This window comes from Tricharina praecox (assembly GCF_024521635.1).
Source record: "Tricharina praecox strain CBS 144465 chromosome Unknown BZA05scaffold_44, whole genome shotgun sequence".
Classification (NCBI taxonomy): domain Eukaryota; kingdom Fungi; phylum Ascomycota; class Pezizomycetes; order Pezizales; family Pyronemataceae; genus Tricharina; species Tricharina praecox.
Genome location: NW_026250446.1, coordinates 108,250 through 125,032, shown reverse-complemented (window position 1 = coordinate 125,032; position 16,783 = coordinate 108,250). Strand labels below are relative to the sequence as shown.

Here is a 16,783-nt window from a genome sequence, read left to right as displayed (position 1 = left end):
GGACGAGGGAGAGAGGTGAGGGGGCAGCAGGAGGAGCGGGCAAGCGGGCATGTAGGCCCATACCGCTCTTTACTGTCAATCTACTTTCTACTTTTTGCTTGTGTCGGCCCGAGGCGGATGGGCGGGGAAAGTGGGGTGGCGCATCGGACAGGCCAGTACCGGGACTTTCATCTCGACTGGCCAGGGCGGGCACGAAAAGGAGTTCGTTGGTTCGCCATAGTCTAGATGGGCTGCATGCGAAATGAAACAGGAACATCTCTATCTTTTCCCAGGAGTCGAAGAGCTTTCTCTCTCAACCACTGGCCGAGTTGCCGTTTGCCGATATATGGTCCCCGATGGGATACTGGCCGAGGTGCAGTCGCCAATCGTAAGATCCTCGATAGGATACTAGCCGAGTTTCACTCGCCGAAAGAAGGGTCTCCGATGGGATACTCGCTGCGGCGCTCGCTGATAGGTCGCTGGCCAAGGTGCACTCGCCGAGAAGATTGTCCCCGATGGGATACCGGGCGAGGTGCACTCGCCGCGAGTGTGCTGACCGAGTTGCGGTTCCCCGATAGTGGAGGCACCGATGAGTAGATCATCGTCGCTGCGCTTCTACTCCGTTTGCGACATGGTACTCTCGTAGCGGCCGTCGCATTCGCATTGGGAGGATCTTCTGTCCGAGTAAGATATTGAGCTCATCTTCGCCGCTGAGGACCATCGTGATGTCGTTCTTCCACGAGTGGTAGTTTTTCGTCGACTATTGTGTAGCCGGAAGGACAATAGCCGCTGTACGCGCTCGTCCAGTTGCGCTCGTCATCTATTCCATTTGGTGGTTTCGGACCGTGTTTGACCCCATCGATTGCCACGTCACACGTGATGTACCAGCCGACGAGCGTGTTGACGCTAAATCATGCCTGCGCAAACGACCCTCAACTCCCAGATGCTATTGACGGTGAGGACTCGCGGAGGCTCTGCTACTCTTAGAAATCGTTCGACGACAACCAACCTTCCTTCCTTCCCACACCATCTCCCCCGTTCCTGCCACAATACCGACAGCAAAAATCTCGACAACTTTCTTCGCTCTCAGCAACACTTTTTTTACGGATTACCCAGAAGATCCACGATGACCATCAGGTGCTACTATGCCCTGATCGGTGCAGCCCACACCGCGACAATCGAGAAGATAAAGGCAGCGATCAGGCTGGCCATTAAGGAGGTGAGGAGAGGCGCGATCCGGTATCACGATGTAAGTCCGCGCAATTCATCCTTGATATCATATTCCGCCACCATGATCACGCAGACTGATAGGTACTATAACCATGTAGCTCAGCGCGGCTGAGAACGTGCTGACCAGCCAGCGGTGTCGCGAAGAATACGACCGACGGCATGCTCGCGGATGTAAGTTTCTTTCCCTTGCGCATACCCACTTTCCTCGCTGATGATTGTGTTAGGCCAAGTGTGCATCAGGCAGCCCGCCGGATTGGAAGCCGAGTCCCCACTCGCGAGAATAGGCAGCCATCCCAGCCGCTCCAAGCAGCCAGTAGACGTCACCCGACGGGTCGGCGTCTACAAGACGTGTCCGCTTCGATCTCTCCTCGCTAAGCGGCAGAGGAAAGCTGGCACCTTTTCTCGGCCGCTCTGGGAAGCGGCTGATACGAAGAGGTGCGCGGCGGCGAAGGAGAGACTGGTGTTGGTGGCGGAGGGAGGGGCCACGGTCGATACGATCTGCGGACGTATGGGGTGGACCGTCGGCGCGAAGAGCAGAGATGAGTGAACTCCCTTCCATTTCCATGGCCGCAGGTTACGTGGCGAGATTTTTTACCTACGGGTTTTTCTCTAAAGAAACATCGTCTCCCTGGCCGCTGCACGAGGGGGCGAGGTTTTCTGCTTTGCTCAGGCGACTTTCCTGTTATGTGTCGCTAATAATTGACGGGTATGCATTCGTATGTACCTACCCATATAAAAAAAGGGGGTTTTTTAAACGTGAGCGGTGGGTTGGAAAATGGTTGCGCGATCATTAGATTTCACAAGCGGCCCCGCAGTATTGCGCAACTGTTCCGCAACTATTGCATCTAGAATAACGTGAGCCACGTAAAACGATGCGGAAATAAAATGATGATGGACAGTACACCCATTTTAAATTGTAAACTCGGCAAAAAGCCAGACAATGTGTGAATTTATCACACGTTGATCTAACGCTTAAGTAAACAGGAACTGGTGGAAATATAAAAACACAAGTTCGAGATGATATATCGTTGGTGCTCACATAAGCGCTTTCTTGGCATTTTTCTACCCTTGTCGTCACGTTTCAACAATTTAAACGTTGTCTTGGCATTTTTCTACTGTTTTCCGGTGTGGGGAGCGATGAGCGAGCAGCCACAAGAGGGAGTAATAACAGGAATGACTGAGTCAATCCGCGAGATGACTCTAGGAATGACAGAGTCAATCTGGTAAATAACTCTAGTAATGACGTAGTCAGTCCGTGAAGTGACTCTAGTCATCGAACAGGAATAACTGAGCCAATTCGCGAGATGACTATAGTAATGATTGAGTCAATCCGGTAGATAACTCTGGTAATGACTCAATCAGGTCTTGGAATGACACTAGTCATCAAACAGGAATGACTGAGCCAATCCAGTAAATGACTCTAGGAATGACTTAGTCAGTTCGTGAAATGACTGAAGTCATCGAACAGGGATGACTAAGTCAATCCGCTAAATGACTGTAGGAATGACTCAGTCAATTCGTGCAATGACTCAGGAGTTGTGGGAGGAGGCGTCGGCAAGAGGAGGAAGTGAAGGAGGACTCCTGTCGGTAGGAGAAGACGGATGTGGTTAGTACTCCAGAGGGCACCAACGTTGGCGAACATGGCGGGCATGGCGGGGTCGTATGCTCTCTTAGCCATCCGCCTCTTCTTCTTTTTCTTCTTCTTCTTCTCCCACAACCCCTTCTCCCCTCACATCTCCTCCTCCCCCCCGCAACTGCTATTCCCCCTCCCACCGCAATTGCTATCACCCCCTCCCACCGCATCTGCTATTACCCCTCCCGCCGCAATCTTCCCTGATAGCTTCTCTCGCTAATAGCTACTGTCCCCACAACTGCTATTCTCCACGCAAATGCTACTCTCCCCGCAGCTCCTCCCCTCTCTGCGGATAACCCATCGTGCCCACTGCAGATATAGCTCACCTTGCAGTAATGCTTCTCTGGCCGCCGTGGATGCTGGATGCTGGATGCTGGCCGCTGGCCCCGTAGGTAGTACTAGTACATCAAATAGAAATCCATTTAGGTGCTCAATGCGTCAAGACCAAGGTGAAAAATGCTGCATAAGCGAGAAAACCCGAGCCCAGTTTCCCACGTTGCAGTCCTACTCTCATATTTCAACAGTTCAAAAACGGTTCAAAAATGCCACGAAAACGATGCTGCAACGTTTTAATACACTCAAACGCTTTATTTCAACTACATAGGAGAGATTTGCAACATATTGAGAAAAAAAACTCGAAGTAATTCTTTAAATGTGTCGAATTGTCGGCCATTTAACTCTCTATAATCGGGATTACTTGTACTACTGCCTCCAATTTTCACGGGAAAAGCCTGTCAACTGTATATCCACTCCCTCCGTTGAAAACTTGCAACACGTCTGGAAATCCAACACGGACTGTACAATGTTTTCAGTTGCTTCTGTAGGTCAATAATTTGGCATGTGTGAAATTCTCAACTATCACGATGTGGTATTTACTTTTCCTACGGGTTTGACAAAACATAATGGCACAACAGTCGCTCCACTGTTAAAAAAAACCCCTTTTTTACAAGGGTAGGTGGGTAGTCACTCGTGCGATGCTGCGAGCCTACCAGAGCAATATTCATTCTTGGTTTCAAACGCCTATCCGGGAGCCTGAGGATGTGTATGCACCTCGCCCTTCGCCTACAATAGTGTATCTCTTTCCACAACATATGAGAAACGCTGAGCGTAGAAGATGTGCTGTTAGTCGCAACTGCCGCAATGAACTCTACTTCAGTCTTGTCATGGATGCTATAAACAATCACGAAGAGTGGGACGGTTTCTGTACTTTTAAACATTTTTTCTGGATTTCTATAAAAAACAAAAAAAACATAACAAATATTTCACCCTTCCATAGTCTCCTCGTCCCACGAATAAAAATTTGGATCCGCCGGTCACCAGGAAAAGGTATGGACTCAACTGCAACTACACTCGAGCCTGGAAAATACTCGAGGCTTAGGGGAAGGGGGGGAAAGGAATTATTGAGGAAGCAACACAGAAAGCAACGCGGAAAGCATCACACAAAGCAACACAAAAGCAAACACAGGAAATCGAGGACCTACCTTACAAAGAGGCCATATGGGCCTCCTCGAGCCGCTGTCCGATCTCTTGCAGCCACACACGCCCCTCTTCCAGCGTTGCGAACATGCACACCTCCGCCTGGGGGTGACGCAGTTGCTCCAGCTGCTGCCATCGCTGCTCGCAGAGCCAGATGAAATTCACCCCTCCCATGCGAAGCAACTCAGGCTGCTGCTGAGCCTGCCAGACCAACTTCTGATAGGTCTCCAGTAGGTCGGCCTCGCTCTGCATGTTGATCACAGCTAGTACCTACGACAGGTAGGCGTATTGAAATGACACAATACACTCGTACTCCCGCTCATGGAACTGGTACTCCTGCAGAAGTTGCTGCCGCAGCGTCATCAGAGGGGTGCTGCTGGCTTCTGGCTGATGCTGCGACTGCCGCTTCGCAGCGCTTGGATCTGCCGCTCCTCGTAGATTCTCAGACTCGTCTCGAACTGCTGCTGACGCTGCTGCTCGGTCTGGGCGACGATCGTCGGAGGCGCGGACGAGATCACTGGCCCCGGTACCGGCGACTGTTCCCTCTGAGATTCAGCCTGCAGCGGCTGTGGCTGGACAGGGGCAGGTGCTGGCCCAGGAGCAGAAGTAATCGGCGCAAGTTGCACCGGAGTCTCGGCTTGGGCTTTCGCCTGAGCCGAGACCTGGGCCTGAGCCTGGGCCAGAGCTTGGGCCAGAGCTTGGGCCAGAGCTTGCGCGATAGCCTCAGCTTTTGCCCGCTTCTTTGCTAGAAGCCGGGCGTTCTTCTGCTCCGCCTGGGCTCTGGCTTGCGCCTGAGCCTGAGCGTCGGCATCTGCTTTCGCAATTGCCTCAGCTGTGGCCTGTGACAGCCTCTGCTTGTCCGCATCACCGGCAAGTTCCCGAGCTGTGGCATCGGCTTCCGCTTGGGCTTGGGCAAAAGCCCTCGCCTTCACATCCGCTTCCGCCTGAACTCGTTCACGAGCCTCAGCTTCCACCTGTGCCTGCTTCTAGCGGGCCTCCTCATCAGCCTGTGCGCGAGCACGAGCCTCGGTGGCCGTCTGAGCCTTGGCTGGTGCCTCTTTCTGGAGGTTCATTTGATTGGCCCATGCCTGAGCCTTGGCCGCTGCTTCCGCTTGGACTTGGGCAATAGCCCTCGCCTGCGCTTCCGCTGCCGCCTGTGCCCAAGCTACCTCCGCGTCGGCTTGGGCTTAGGCTAAAGCCCTCGCCTGCGCCTCCGCATCACGGCCCGCGCCAGAGCCTGCGCTTCCGCTTCCGCTTGGGCCTGAGCAAAAGCCCGAGCCCTCGCCTCCGCTTCTGCCAGCGCCCGAGCATGTGCTGCCTGTGCCCGAGCATGTGCTGCCTCTAATTCCTGCATGGCCTTAGCCTGAAGCTGGAGCTAAGCCTGACGCTGGAATTCAGCATCACGGGCCCGCGCCTGAGCCTGGGCATCGACTTCCGCTAGGGCTTGGCCAAAAGGCCACGCCCACGCATCCGCTTCCGCCTGCTGCTGAGCACAAGCCTGAGCACCCGCCCTGTCCATTACCTTCGCTTGCGCGAAGGTCCTGGGCTTCGGTCTTGGTTGGATCTCCCAGGTCAGGATCTGCCTGAAGGCTCCTCCAACCTTTGTCTTCGTCGCCTTAGACAGATCAGCGCGCGTGTCGGCCATCTGCTTCATCAGCCGAATCTCATCTACGAGCCGTTCGACAGCCATACCGTTCCCCTTCTGTTAGCAATCTTGGGCGGCGACCACGAGCTCTTCAGCTCGCTTCACCAAGCCCCTGTCGCGCAATATGTTCAAGGCCGCGGGATATGGGGAAGGGGGAGGGGGAGGGGGAGGGGGAGGGGGAAGGGCAAATCCAGAGACCGGCCGACGCGAATTCTCAGCGTGCGGCAACTTTGCGCCGTCTAGATCCTCGGTTGCTCGTCTCTTCGACCCGGTGCTAGCACCAGGGTGGACGGCGTGACTGGGCCCAATAACGGACGCAGCTGCTGGGGGGGGGAGGGGGAGGGAGGGAAAGGGGTTGACTCCCCGCCCGGGACAACCACTTCTCGGGTAGAGCCCCTTCAGGTTCGTCGATCGCTCTTCGTTTGACCATTGTGGGTGCGGGAAAAAGTAAATGTGAGGAAAAGATTGTCGCAGGAAGTGGAGGGGGAGGTGGTCAAAGGAAGTGCGATGTAGAGGAAAACCGAAAAGGAAAGGAGGGGTGGGAATGGGTTCTTTTATAGGTGAATCTGCTATCGGCGAAAACCTGTTTTCGACCTCAACTCGCCGTTGCAGCCATTCACGCGCTGTCACTCGCCCCTTGCAAATGAAAACGTTTTGGCCGACAGTCAGATGACTAAGGTCGCGTAGGGAAATGTCTCCATACCTTAGACAGGAAGTATAATAGACATTATTGTTCACTCTGATGGCAGCAATATTGTCCCGCAATTTGTGAATAGTATCATGATCAATTTTAGCTTGTTTACGGGCAGCGGCCTTTACCAGACTATGGCGACCACCAACTTCCCGTTTCCTGTCCGCTCCGCGGAGTAGAGAGAAACCACTATCGCCTCGGCTTGATGCTACGTTGCTGCCTACCAAACAAAACACCATCACCAAGCTCATTGTCCACCTACCAAATAAAACACCACCACACTCATTGACCCGCACCAACCAGAGACACAGTATTCCGGCAGAAACTCCGGCTCGGCCACGGAGGTGTCTCTCCCCACATCGGCCTCCCTTTCTGCTGTTAAGGTTTTCTTTCCCACCTTCGTCGACCCTAAAATCTTAGATATTCTAACACTGCGTCCGAGCAGCGCTCGTCTGCGAACAAGTCTGCCATGCCAATTCCCTTTTTTCCCTTCTAGTTTCGTTCTTGATCCTCGCCTACATTGCCGTCTGTTGGACGGCACAGCGGTCGGAGAGAGTAGGAAGAACCGGATGTGAACTACAGTCATGATCTCCTCAGGTCAAATGCTAAGATGATTAAACGAAAACGTTGTCGGTGAGAGGAGGAACTGGTTACTGATGAATCGGCTGTCAGCGAGCGGGGAACGATGGAGGGAGTGTGGATGATTATGGTAGCCAGCGAGGAGGGAGCGAATTCAGCTTGAGAATCTGTCCGCTCGGCCTCTCTTTCTCTCATATCATCATCTACAGCATAGTTAGGCGATCAACGCCGTCTACATCCTTGTTCCTCTGTGTGTGCTGTATCTCCTCTCGACCCCGCCGCACGCGTTAAGGATGCTAGTAAAAAGAGCCATCAACAAAAATGTGATGTTTTATTTCGGAACGGGTTTTGTGGAATTATTGGTAATGCCGAGTCATAGCAGGTGCCGATGGAGGAGGGGGTTACAATTGAAAAAGCAAGAAGGTCACTAGCAGTGATCATGGCTCGGTTGGAGCGAATTTCCCGAAAGGTGGGGGGGTCACCAAGCCCCAAGGTCCTTAGCTGTTACAACGGTAGCAACCCTGGGGAGGATGCTAGATTGGGGTCCCATAGAGGATTCGTCTAGACGGTGGGGACGGGGCCTATCCAGTTCACTGCATAATCGCGAAGCAGGATCCTTTGGTATGCGATCCTGTTCCCATATCTAGACTTACGGGAGAAATGTAGTTCGAAATCACTCGAAAAAGAGTTCAATACCAGGCCTCAATCACAAATTTTATTTCATCACACCCCATTTTATTTATCATCAGTTTTCCCAAGAGTACCCCGAGATTCCTAATGAGCACCCCTAACTACTGGATGTTACCTTCATCTCTAGGCAATAAGCTCAAGGTTCCGGACTGATAGCAGCGAGGACAGATGTACTTGCGCCCATCATCGACCTTTTCTCCCGAGTAAAAGAAATAGGACCTGTGGATGCAGCCATGGCCGCAAGGAATCAACTTGAGTCCGCTACCGTGTGCCACCGACTTGTCGCAATAATTACAGGCCGTGTGGACGGGCATCCCGACGATGTACTGGTGACGGTGTAGTAGTGCGTGTAGGTAGTAGTGAGTGTTGACGAAATCGGTAGTAGTGGTCAGTACTGTGAAGGCGTTGTAATCTTCGCAGTTCGTCGTAGATGCAAGCAGAGGCAGATATCGTGGATGCAAGTCGTCATTCTCGTAACTCCTTGTGGATGCAGCTGGAGGTAGATGTCGTGGATATCGTAGAGGTAGATGTCGTGGATGTCCAGCTTGTTTATTAAAGTGAAGAGGGAGGAGTGGGGAGCTCGTATTTATGCCACGAGCTACGATGACAGTGGAGATAGAAAGACGCTGAGAGGGCAGATCCCTACTCACATCGTGAAGCCACATAGAAACAAGAAGTTAGGTTTCTTGCCCTGTATCGTCGTGATCATGGAAGCTGGTCCTTTGCGATGCTTATGTAGCTATGTACTCACATCCTGTTATTTAATCACAGAACTAATCTATTGTGTATCTACATACTAACATCTTATGATCTGCCACCTAATCATCCTTCGAACTGCGCCTACAACTTTGCGCCATCAAAGTTAACATTACTGCTCGAGATTGGAGAAATTGTGAAGCTGATATCAAAGCTATGTTCCATGTTCTTCGAAACGTTCAGATGTAGGTTTATCGTTTCTCTGCGTTAAAGTAGCAAAAAATCCGCATCGAATGGTCTTCAGGCCTGGGAATAGTCCGTCCGGACGGAAGACTATTGGGGTCCGGCGGCGCCGTCCCATCTGGGGCGAGGATTTGGCCGGACGAGTCGGGCTCCGTCCGAGGTCCAAAAAGCCCGTGGGGCCCGGAAATGTTTAGTGCGAAAGCGGCTGGCTACTAAGTGTACGGTGCCGCCGTGCTGCCAACTCCTTAGCGCCACTAGCGAAGGCTAGTACTAGCGCCAGCATTTCGGGGTCTGAATGGGGCCTAAGTAGTCCTCCGGCCTGCCCGGAGCCCTATAGTTCTTGATATTCCGGGCCCCACAAATTCCGTCTCGTCCAGAGCATAGCCAAGGACGGACGGGACGGACGATTCCCAGGCCTAACATTGATCTTGATGCTGGTCCTAGCAACGGCTCCCGCCACACCACCTGTCATTCACCCCAGGGGTCTTGTTCACGATGCACGCATTTCTGGTCTAGTATGGCATCGAAACCTTCTTGAGAGGTGTCCCGGCGATAGCTGCCACACTGTTCTAACTTCTCAGTAAATTCTGTACCAAGCAGTATTGACGGTTTCGGAGCAGAATTACCCAATGTATCCTGCCCTACGTGGCCGCAGGCAGTACTGGCTAGTACCGCGTCCGGTGATGCAGCGATAGCAGTACTGCTCTGTACCGAGCAGTACTAAGCGTTACTCTACTGTACCGCCAAATGTGTGCCGGCAGTCGCGACTGTAGGTATTATGCGGCGATAGTCTGCTACTGTGTATTCAGTACCAGACAATACGGTTGTCGAGCAGCAAAAGGCCTACGGTACCAGTCGATACCCGGCATTACAGATTAGTGCAGCGGAGTGAAATATGAGCGCAGCGTGCCCTTCCTTGTTACGACGCAATTAGGTCCTGAATACGCCACCACAGGTGCTCGGTTTAGCGTCTGGGTTTTGCATCCTATGCCGAAACTGAGTTGCATCTTCCGACTATTACAGAGAGGTGAGGGGCTTTGAAGGGTCGTAACCCTGGACGCGCAAGACTTGTGAGAGCACACTTCAAAGTCACTAGCGCCAAGGCTGCAGATACCCCAACCACTCCCTTCCACCTTCTCTCCTCCTTCTTCCTTTCTTTTCTCTCCACGCTTCTTGTTCACACACTGCTCACTGACAACTTCGACTTTCTGTCCTGCCTACTCTTTGAGTTTTTGCGAACAACCTTAGCGACACGATCCGACGGTTTACGACCTCGACTGCCTCTTCCCCAGTCTCGACATTTTTCCCCACCCTTTACTCCTCACTTTCTCCCCTCACCTTTTCTCTTCTCATTCAAGTCATACCATGGCCCGATTAACCCACAAGATTCAGAAGCGTCCACCGCGCGTTGGCAAGAAGAAGTTGGCAGCACAGCAGAAAGCCGCCGCTGATCGAGCTGCAAAGCTGGCTGCGTTTAAAGCCGCACAACTCCGAGGCGATTTCGATGATGACGACGCAGAGGAGGATAAAGATAATGACATCGAAATTTCCGATGCTCCAGATTACGACGGTAGCTGTGATGATGGTTCAAATGCCGAAGAGCTTGATCCTAAAGATCCTGCAAGTCAAGGACTCGATGCCCAGAAAGATAATAACCTCCCGCAAGACAACAACTTTACTACCCATGGATCCGTTCGCGAGGACGCGAATCAGACGTCTGCTATCTTAACTTCTGGTAATCAAACTGAGGTCGCCAGTGATGCCGAAGACGTACGTATCAACCTTTCCTTCTGGTGTGGAGCTGGATTTGACTTTTTATAGAATGAAGATGATGAGGATAATTTTAGCGTTGATGAAGAGGACGATGAAGAAAATCTCAATATTACTGAAGAGGAAGAAGATGCCAATCCCAGCGTTGCTGAGGAAGATTATGAGAGTACGATCATGTCAGACGGCGAAGTACGTATCCACTTTCCTTGATCGTGTAGGGCTGGGATTGACTGTTTGCAGGATGAGGATGATGAAAATGGTAGCGTTGCTGTAAAGGAAGAAGAAGAGAGTGATGCTTCGACCCCCGGCACTCCTGTACGTATCAACCTCTCTTTCGCATTTGGGGCTGTGACTGATTGTTTACAGAATGGAGATGATGAGAATGAGAAAGCCAGCGTTGCTGAAGGACAAGATGAAGACAATGCGATCATCATTTTAGATGACGAAGTACGTATCAAAGTTTCTTCATCGTGTTGGGGTGTGGCTGATAGTTTATAGAATGATGATGATTACAACGTTACCGTTGCTGAAGAGGAAGATGATGACATGGTCAGCGTTTCTGAAGATGATTATGAGAAGACTGCGATTGTAATTTTGGACAACGACGTACGGAACAACCTTTCTCTCCGGTGCGGGGCTGCGACTGACTGTTTACAGAATGACGATGACGACAATATTGGCGATGTTGAAGAAGAGGAAGAGAGTTATGCCTCGCCTCCCAGCCTTCCTCATATTGAACCTCTTGTGTCTTCGGATGCGCCTAGTTCTCCACACGGCAGCGTCTCTGCCGAGAATCCGCATACCCCAAGTGCACCACACCGCAGTATCTCTCCCCAGCATCCGCCTGCTGCAGATTCACCACACCGCAGTGTCTCTCCCGAGCATCCCTTTGCCACACGTTTTCCACGCCGAAGCGCGTCTCCAGAGGATCTGTCCGTGGCCCGCCTGCTCAATTCACCCCAATCCTCAATCCCACCATCTCAAGCTTCCGAGTTCGCCGCCGCGCCGGCCAAATATCCCGAATCTGCACCAGGAGCGGATAATTCCGGGGATGAGGAAGAATCTGTGGTCCCGACCCCTGCCGCCCCCTTAAACACCCGTTCCCGCGAGGTACGCTCAGCGAGGCCTGAGAGAAGGATCTCCGCCGCGAGCCAGGCGGAAGTTAATGCCTCGTACGAGCAATCGTACCTCTGGTATTATCTTCCGCCTGTCGCTCAAGGCAAGCCGGCCGCGCGCGGTGCAGAATCCCCCCGCGGAAAGACGTGGGAGGGCCCGGAGCGACAGCTCCGGAAGAAGCGTGGGGACTCCACAGACAAAGTGGGAAAGACGCGAAAGGCCTACCAGAAGCCTTCGGCTCCAAGAGCCACGCGATCCGCCAAGAAGGCGGCAGCTCCCAGTGACTAAGTCCGGGATGCTAAGACCGAGGCGCAGATCCCTGCCGGTGGGGGGCAGATGGACTGTGACCTCGGGAAGCCGCTGTAGAGGCCGACGTCGGGAAACTGGACTGCGGAGCCGATGAAGCTGCAGTCGGGGCAACGAGGTTGCTCCTGACGTCAAGATGGGTGACGTCGAGCCCAGCGAGGCTGTCGTCGTTGTCTCTGGCTCGAAGACCATCCGCGCCTGGGTCGGCAACGACGTCGGCCCTTCTTCTGGATCAATACACTCGCCAACAGTGGTGGCGGGGGGGGCACCCCTATCGCCGTTGAGAGTCGTTATTGAGACTTTTTTTTTTGTTTAATCATTGCTTGCATGCGACCTATCTAGATCATAACAATATCACCACGTTACATAATTGAGACTTCTCGCTGCCGTCGATACACCTGGTGTTGATTTGCATATGTTGGTTTCATTGATCCTTCACTAATACCACTCGTTTGTTTCATTGATCCTTCATGGCTATCACTCTTTTATTTCATTGCTTGTCACGAGTTCGCTCTCTTGTTTCTGCATGATTAGCATCTCTTATCCTCTCACATATAAAAGGGTCTGATCCTGTCCATATAGCTAGACATCATCTAAGACATCTTTCGGTCGAATATCATCCTGCATATCCACCACCAAAACGTGAACACATGGTATCACTCGGCTGGCGAGTGATGCACAGTGATACGCTGCTTGAGAACTCCGGAACAGTTTGGGACAGGCCACGGCGGGGGCAGGGAAAGTCTCATCGAGCCGCCTGATAAAAGCTGGGTTAGACAGCGGTGGGGAAGCGGGGGTGATGAGCCGGTAGATATTGCATATTGAAACTAGGTAGGTAGACGCCCGTGCAGTTGCGATGAAGGTGGCCATGACTTAAGTCTTCCACCTTGTACATAGCCTCCAGTATGTAGGGGGAAATGGGAAGTTTTTTCTTCTACGGGGACGCATGTTCCATATTATCGCTACCTGAAACCACGGCTGGTAAGGCCATAATTATCGTTGATCTGGCTATCTGCCTACGACAAGTATCCGGTACTCAGCTGTACATAACTGTCACAAGTTGCTTCTACATTTATCTAGAATAGAGGTTCTGTCCATTCATTTTCCGGCATCGGGTGATTTCCAAGATCAAGCTATGTGACTGCGTACCCGCGAGGTTGTGACTGGAGTGGTCGTAGGTGAAACACATCTAAATAAGAGATCTTCTCTCGTGATGTAACTCATGGGCTTCACCGGAGCAAGGATTTTAGGCACCAAGAAGACCCGGTCGTCAATATCCATTCTGTCGGACTCGTGCCGGACCCATCCGTCGTGTGGAGTTGGTCCTGAAGTAGAGGACAGCTGCGTTTAGAGATCACATTTTCTCGGGAAGGGAAGCTGCGGGATAGAGTAAGGAAAGTAGAGTACCGTTTCAGAGCTCTCAGGAGTTCAAACACCCAGACGGCTCACTTAGGTCGAAAAGAACAGTGTGTACTCTACTTATAAAGCCCGAAACAAAAACCTCGCCGCCTCGCATGCAGCCAGGTAAACGATGTTTTTGTTCTAGAGGAAACCCGAAGGTGAACCCCCTTTCGGATGTTTTGTTGTGTTTGAATGCTTCTTCAACCGTCTCGAACCTACCCTTGTAAAAAAAAGGGGGGTTTTTTAAACGTGAGCGGTGGGTTGGAAAATGGTTGCGCGATCATTAGATTTCACAAGCGGCCCTGCAATATTGCGCAACTATCCCGCAACTATTGCATCTAGAATAACGTGAGCCACGTAAAACGATGCGGAAATAAAATGATGATGGACAGTACACCCATTTTAAATTGTAAACTCGGCAAAAAGCCAGACAATGTGTGAATTTATCACACGTTGATCTAACGCTTAAGTAAACAGGAACTGGTGGAAATATAAAAACACAAGTTCGAGATGATATATCGTTGGTGCTCACATAAGCGCTTTCTTGGCATTTTTCTACCCTTGTCGTCACGTTTCAACAATTTAAACGTTGTCTTGGCATTTTTCTACTGTTTTCCGGTGTGGGGAGCGATGAGCGAGCTGCCACAAGAGGGAGTAATAACAGGAATGACTGAGTCAATCCGCGAGATGACTCAGGAGCTGTGGGAGGAGTTGTCGGCAAGAGGAGGAAGTGAAGGAGGACTCCTGTCGGTGGGAGAAGACGAATGTAGTTAGTAGAGGGCCGCAAAATTGGCCCGCATGGCGGGCATGGCGGGGTCGTACGCTCTCTTAGCCATCTGCCTCTTCTTTTTCTTCTTCTTCTTCTCCCACAACTCCTCCTCCCCCCACATCTCCTCCTCCCACCGCAACTCCCCCTCCCGCCGTAACTGCTATCCCCCCTCCCACCGCAACTGCTATTAACCTCCCACTGGAACTGCTATCACCCCCCTCGCCGCAACTGCTATTTCCACCCTCACCTATTCCCACTCCCACTTATCCCCACTCCCACCTATTCGCCCCGCCGCAACTGCTATTCCCCCTCCCGCCGCAACTCTACTCTCACCGCAGCTCCTCCTTTCCCTGATAGCTTCTCTCGCTAATAGCTCACCTTGCAGTAATACTTGTCTAGCCGCTGTAGATACTGGCCGCCGTAGATACTTTGATACTGGATACTGTGATACTGGATACTGGATACTGGATACTGGATACTGGATACTAGACATCAGATATTAGATACTGCATACTGACCGCCGTGGATACTGGCCGCTGGCCTCGTAGGTAGTACTCGTAGAATATAAATCCATGTGCTTAGTGCTTCAAGACCAATGTGAAAAATCCTGCATAAGCGAGAAAACCCGAGCCCAGTTTCATCTCTGATATTCACACGTTGCACTCCTGCTCCTCAAGTTTGAACAGTTCGAAAATGCCAAGAAAATGCCAAGAAAACGATGTTGCAACGTTTTAAGGCACTTAAACGCTTTATTTTAACCACATAGGGAATTGCTGGCCATTTTGCTGTCTATAAAAAGGATCACTTGTACTACGGCTTCCAATTTTCACGGGAAAAGCCTGTGAACTGTATATCCACTCCCTCCGTTAAAAACTTGCAACACGTCTGTGAATCCAACACGGACTGTACAATGTTTTGAGTGGCTTCTATAGGTCAATAATTTGGCATGTGTGAAATTTTCAACTATCACGATATGGTATTTACTTTTCCTACGGGTTTGACAAAAAATAATGGCACAACAGTCGCTCCACTGTTAAAAAGAAACCCCTTTTTTTACAACGGTAGTTACTTACGCAGGCGTTGGGATGATAGATCGCGAAGGAGTAGTTGGGCGAGTGCACGCCGTGGGACTTTTCTGATACTATCCCTGATCGAAGTTGAAGTTGTTGATCGCTCCGGCGCACGAGCCGATGTCGGATGCAGTGTTTGTCCTGTATCAAACTCGTATATTCTCCGCATTAGCCTTTCTAGCACATGATACCCGTGAGATAACCTTGGAGATGGAAGCGCTATCGAGAATCACCTCGTCAGCATGCTGGAATACACAGTACATTTTTGAATCCAATTCATCCTCCGGTTGTGTTGCCAATCTCATTAATTTTGTTTTCGGGTAAAGCACTCGGAGTGAGAGGGTTGAGTTACTTGATGTTTACTTTTTGTTTTTGGCGCGTTTGTGGCGAAGTAGGTACTAAGTAGCAGAGTGATGGTTATATTCGTGCGGGTGAGTCGAACCACGAAATTTTAAGCAGGGGGAATATGAGACACCAGATGAAGTAACCGACATTCAAGCCATGATAAAGCTGGCCTATACTTCATGACGGAAACAACTGAGGGGTTTCAGAGGAGAGAGAATGTCCAATTTGCTTGTGGAAGAACTTTGCAGACTTCTTCACTCCATCTCACTCGAGGCTTACATGATCGACGTCATTCGTAAGCACCTGGCCCGATCGCTTCAGCATCCGCCATCTCTTCGCTGACAAGCGCTGCAGTGACGCAATCCTAAAGTTCTTAGCAATAACCCATGCTACATGTAGGGAGACTAGCTCTCCCGGTTCGGGAAGGGTCAGTGGCCATCGAGTCCTCAGAGTGCGAGCAGGCACAGAGGGAACATGAGAAACAGCTGGAGGAGAGGAGAGCGCAAGACGCTATCAGCCTGGATTTTGAAGGGGACATGGTGGCGGAGGGGGGCCAAGGCTTCTGCTCTACTGACGCCGCCCCTCATGGCCTCTCCGGGCGCGACAGAATAGTGAGAGAGGAAGAGGAACTTGTTCGAGCTTTTGTTCGTAGTTGTGTTTTTTCCTTTGTATTCCGGGTGCCTAGGCGGAGCACCGGAGACTTGTAAACTTACGCCGTACACTCCGTCTGACATGATAAATGTGGTACAGCGGAGGTGCAGCGGTGGCAAGACGATGGGGATTTAATTTGGCGGACCTCGCTTCGTCGTTGTGTTGTTATTATCCATCGCAGGGTGGAATGCACCACTTTATGAGGTTCGAATTCATATATGCAGCACGGAAAAAACCCGCGTGGTCTAGTGGTCTAGGCCATGCAATCGACGAGGGGAGTTGAGGGAATATCCCCGGTTCAAACCCGGGTGAAAGCCTTGTCAGTTCTTGGGCTTCCTAAGCCACCCACCGGGGGTGGTGATGGTTTTTGTTTTTGGTTTTCGGCGTGACGCAAGGAGCACTAATTAGATATCACTCGGTAATATCACGTGACACACCTCACGCTACCGGCTGTGGAGGCGAGAAATTAGAATACAGCCATGAGAGAGAACAC

The 16,783-nt window shown here is 51.5% G+C and overlaps 4 protein-coding genes across 4 annotated transcripts; 2 read left to right on the top strand and 2 right to left on the bottom strand.

Moving 5' to 3' along the window:
- Positions 1-1,105: 1,105 nt before the first annotated feature.
- Positions 1,106-1,756, top strand: BZA05DRAFT_422706 (uncharacterized protein; the record flags this gene model as incomplete). The annotated part of the gene is made up of 3 exons (XM_051485811.1): positions 1,106-1,228; positions 1,308-1,380; positions 1,434-1,756. The coding sequence occupies 3 exons, from the start codon at positions 1,106-1,108 to the stop codon at positions 1,754-1,756; spliced, it is 519 nt and encodes a 172-aa protein (XP_051334915.1).
- A 2,568-nt stretch (positions 1,757-4,324) lies between these two features.
- Positions 4,325-4,641, bottom strand: BZA05DRAFT_449376 (uncharacterized protein; the record flags this gene model as incomplete). The annotated part of the gene is made up of 2 exons (XM_051487353.1): positions 4,325-4,564; positions 4,624-4,641. The coding sequence occupies 2 exons, from the start codon at positions 4,639-4,641 to the stop codon at positions 4,325-4,327; spliced, it is 258 nt and encodes an 85-aa protein (XP_051334914.1).
- Positions 4,642-4,680: 39 nt separating this feature from the next.
- Positions 4,681-6,008, bottom strand: BZA05DRAFT_449375 (uncharacterized protein; the record flags this gene model as incomplete). Its single annotated transcript, XM_051487352.1, has 3 exons — positions 4,681-5,304; positions 5,541-5,693; positions 5,751-6,008. 3 exons carry the CDS (start codon positions 6,006-6,008, stop codon positions 4,681-4,683), a joined length of 1,035 nt encoding a protein of 344 aa, XP_051334913.1.
- Positions 6,009-10,227: 4,219 nt separating this feature from the next.
- BZA05DRAFT_422704 (uncharacterized protein) lies at positions 10,228-12,036 on the top strand (the record flags this gene model as incomplete). The annotated part of the gene is made up of 6 exons (XM_051485810.1): positions 10,228-10,632; positions 10,684-10,821; positions 10,873-10,947; positions 10,999-11,079; positions 11,131-11,220; positions 11,290-12,036. 6 exons carry the CDS (start codon positions 10,228-10,230, stop codon positions 12,034-12,036), a joined length of 1,536 nt encoding a protein of 511 aa, XP_051334912.1.
- Between the last annotated feature and the right edge of the window lie 4,747 nt (positions 12,037-16,783).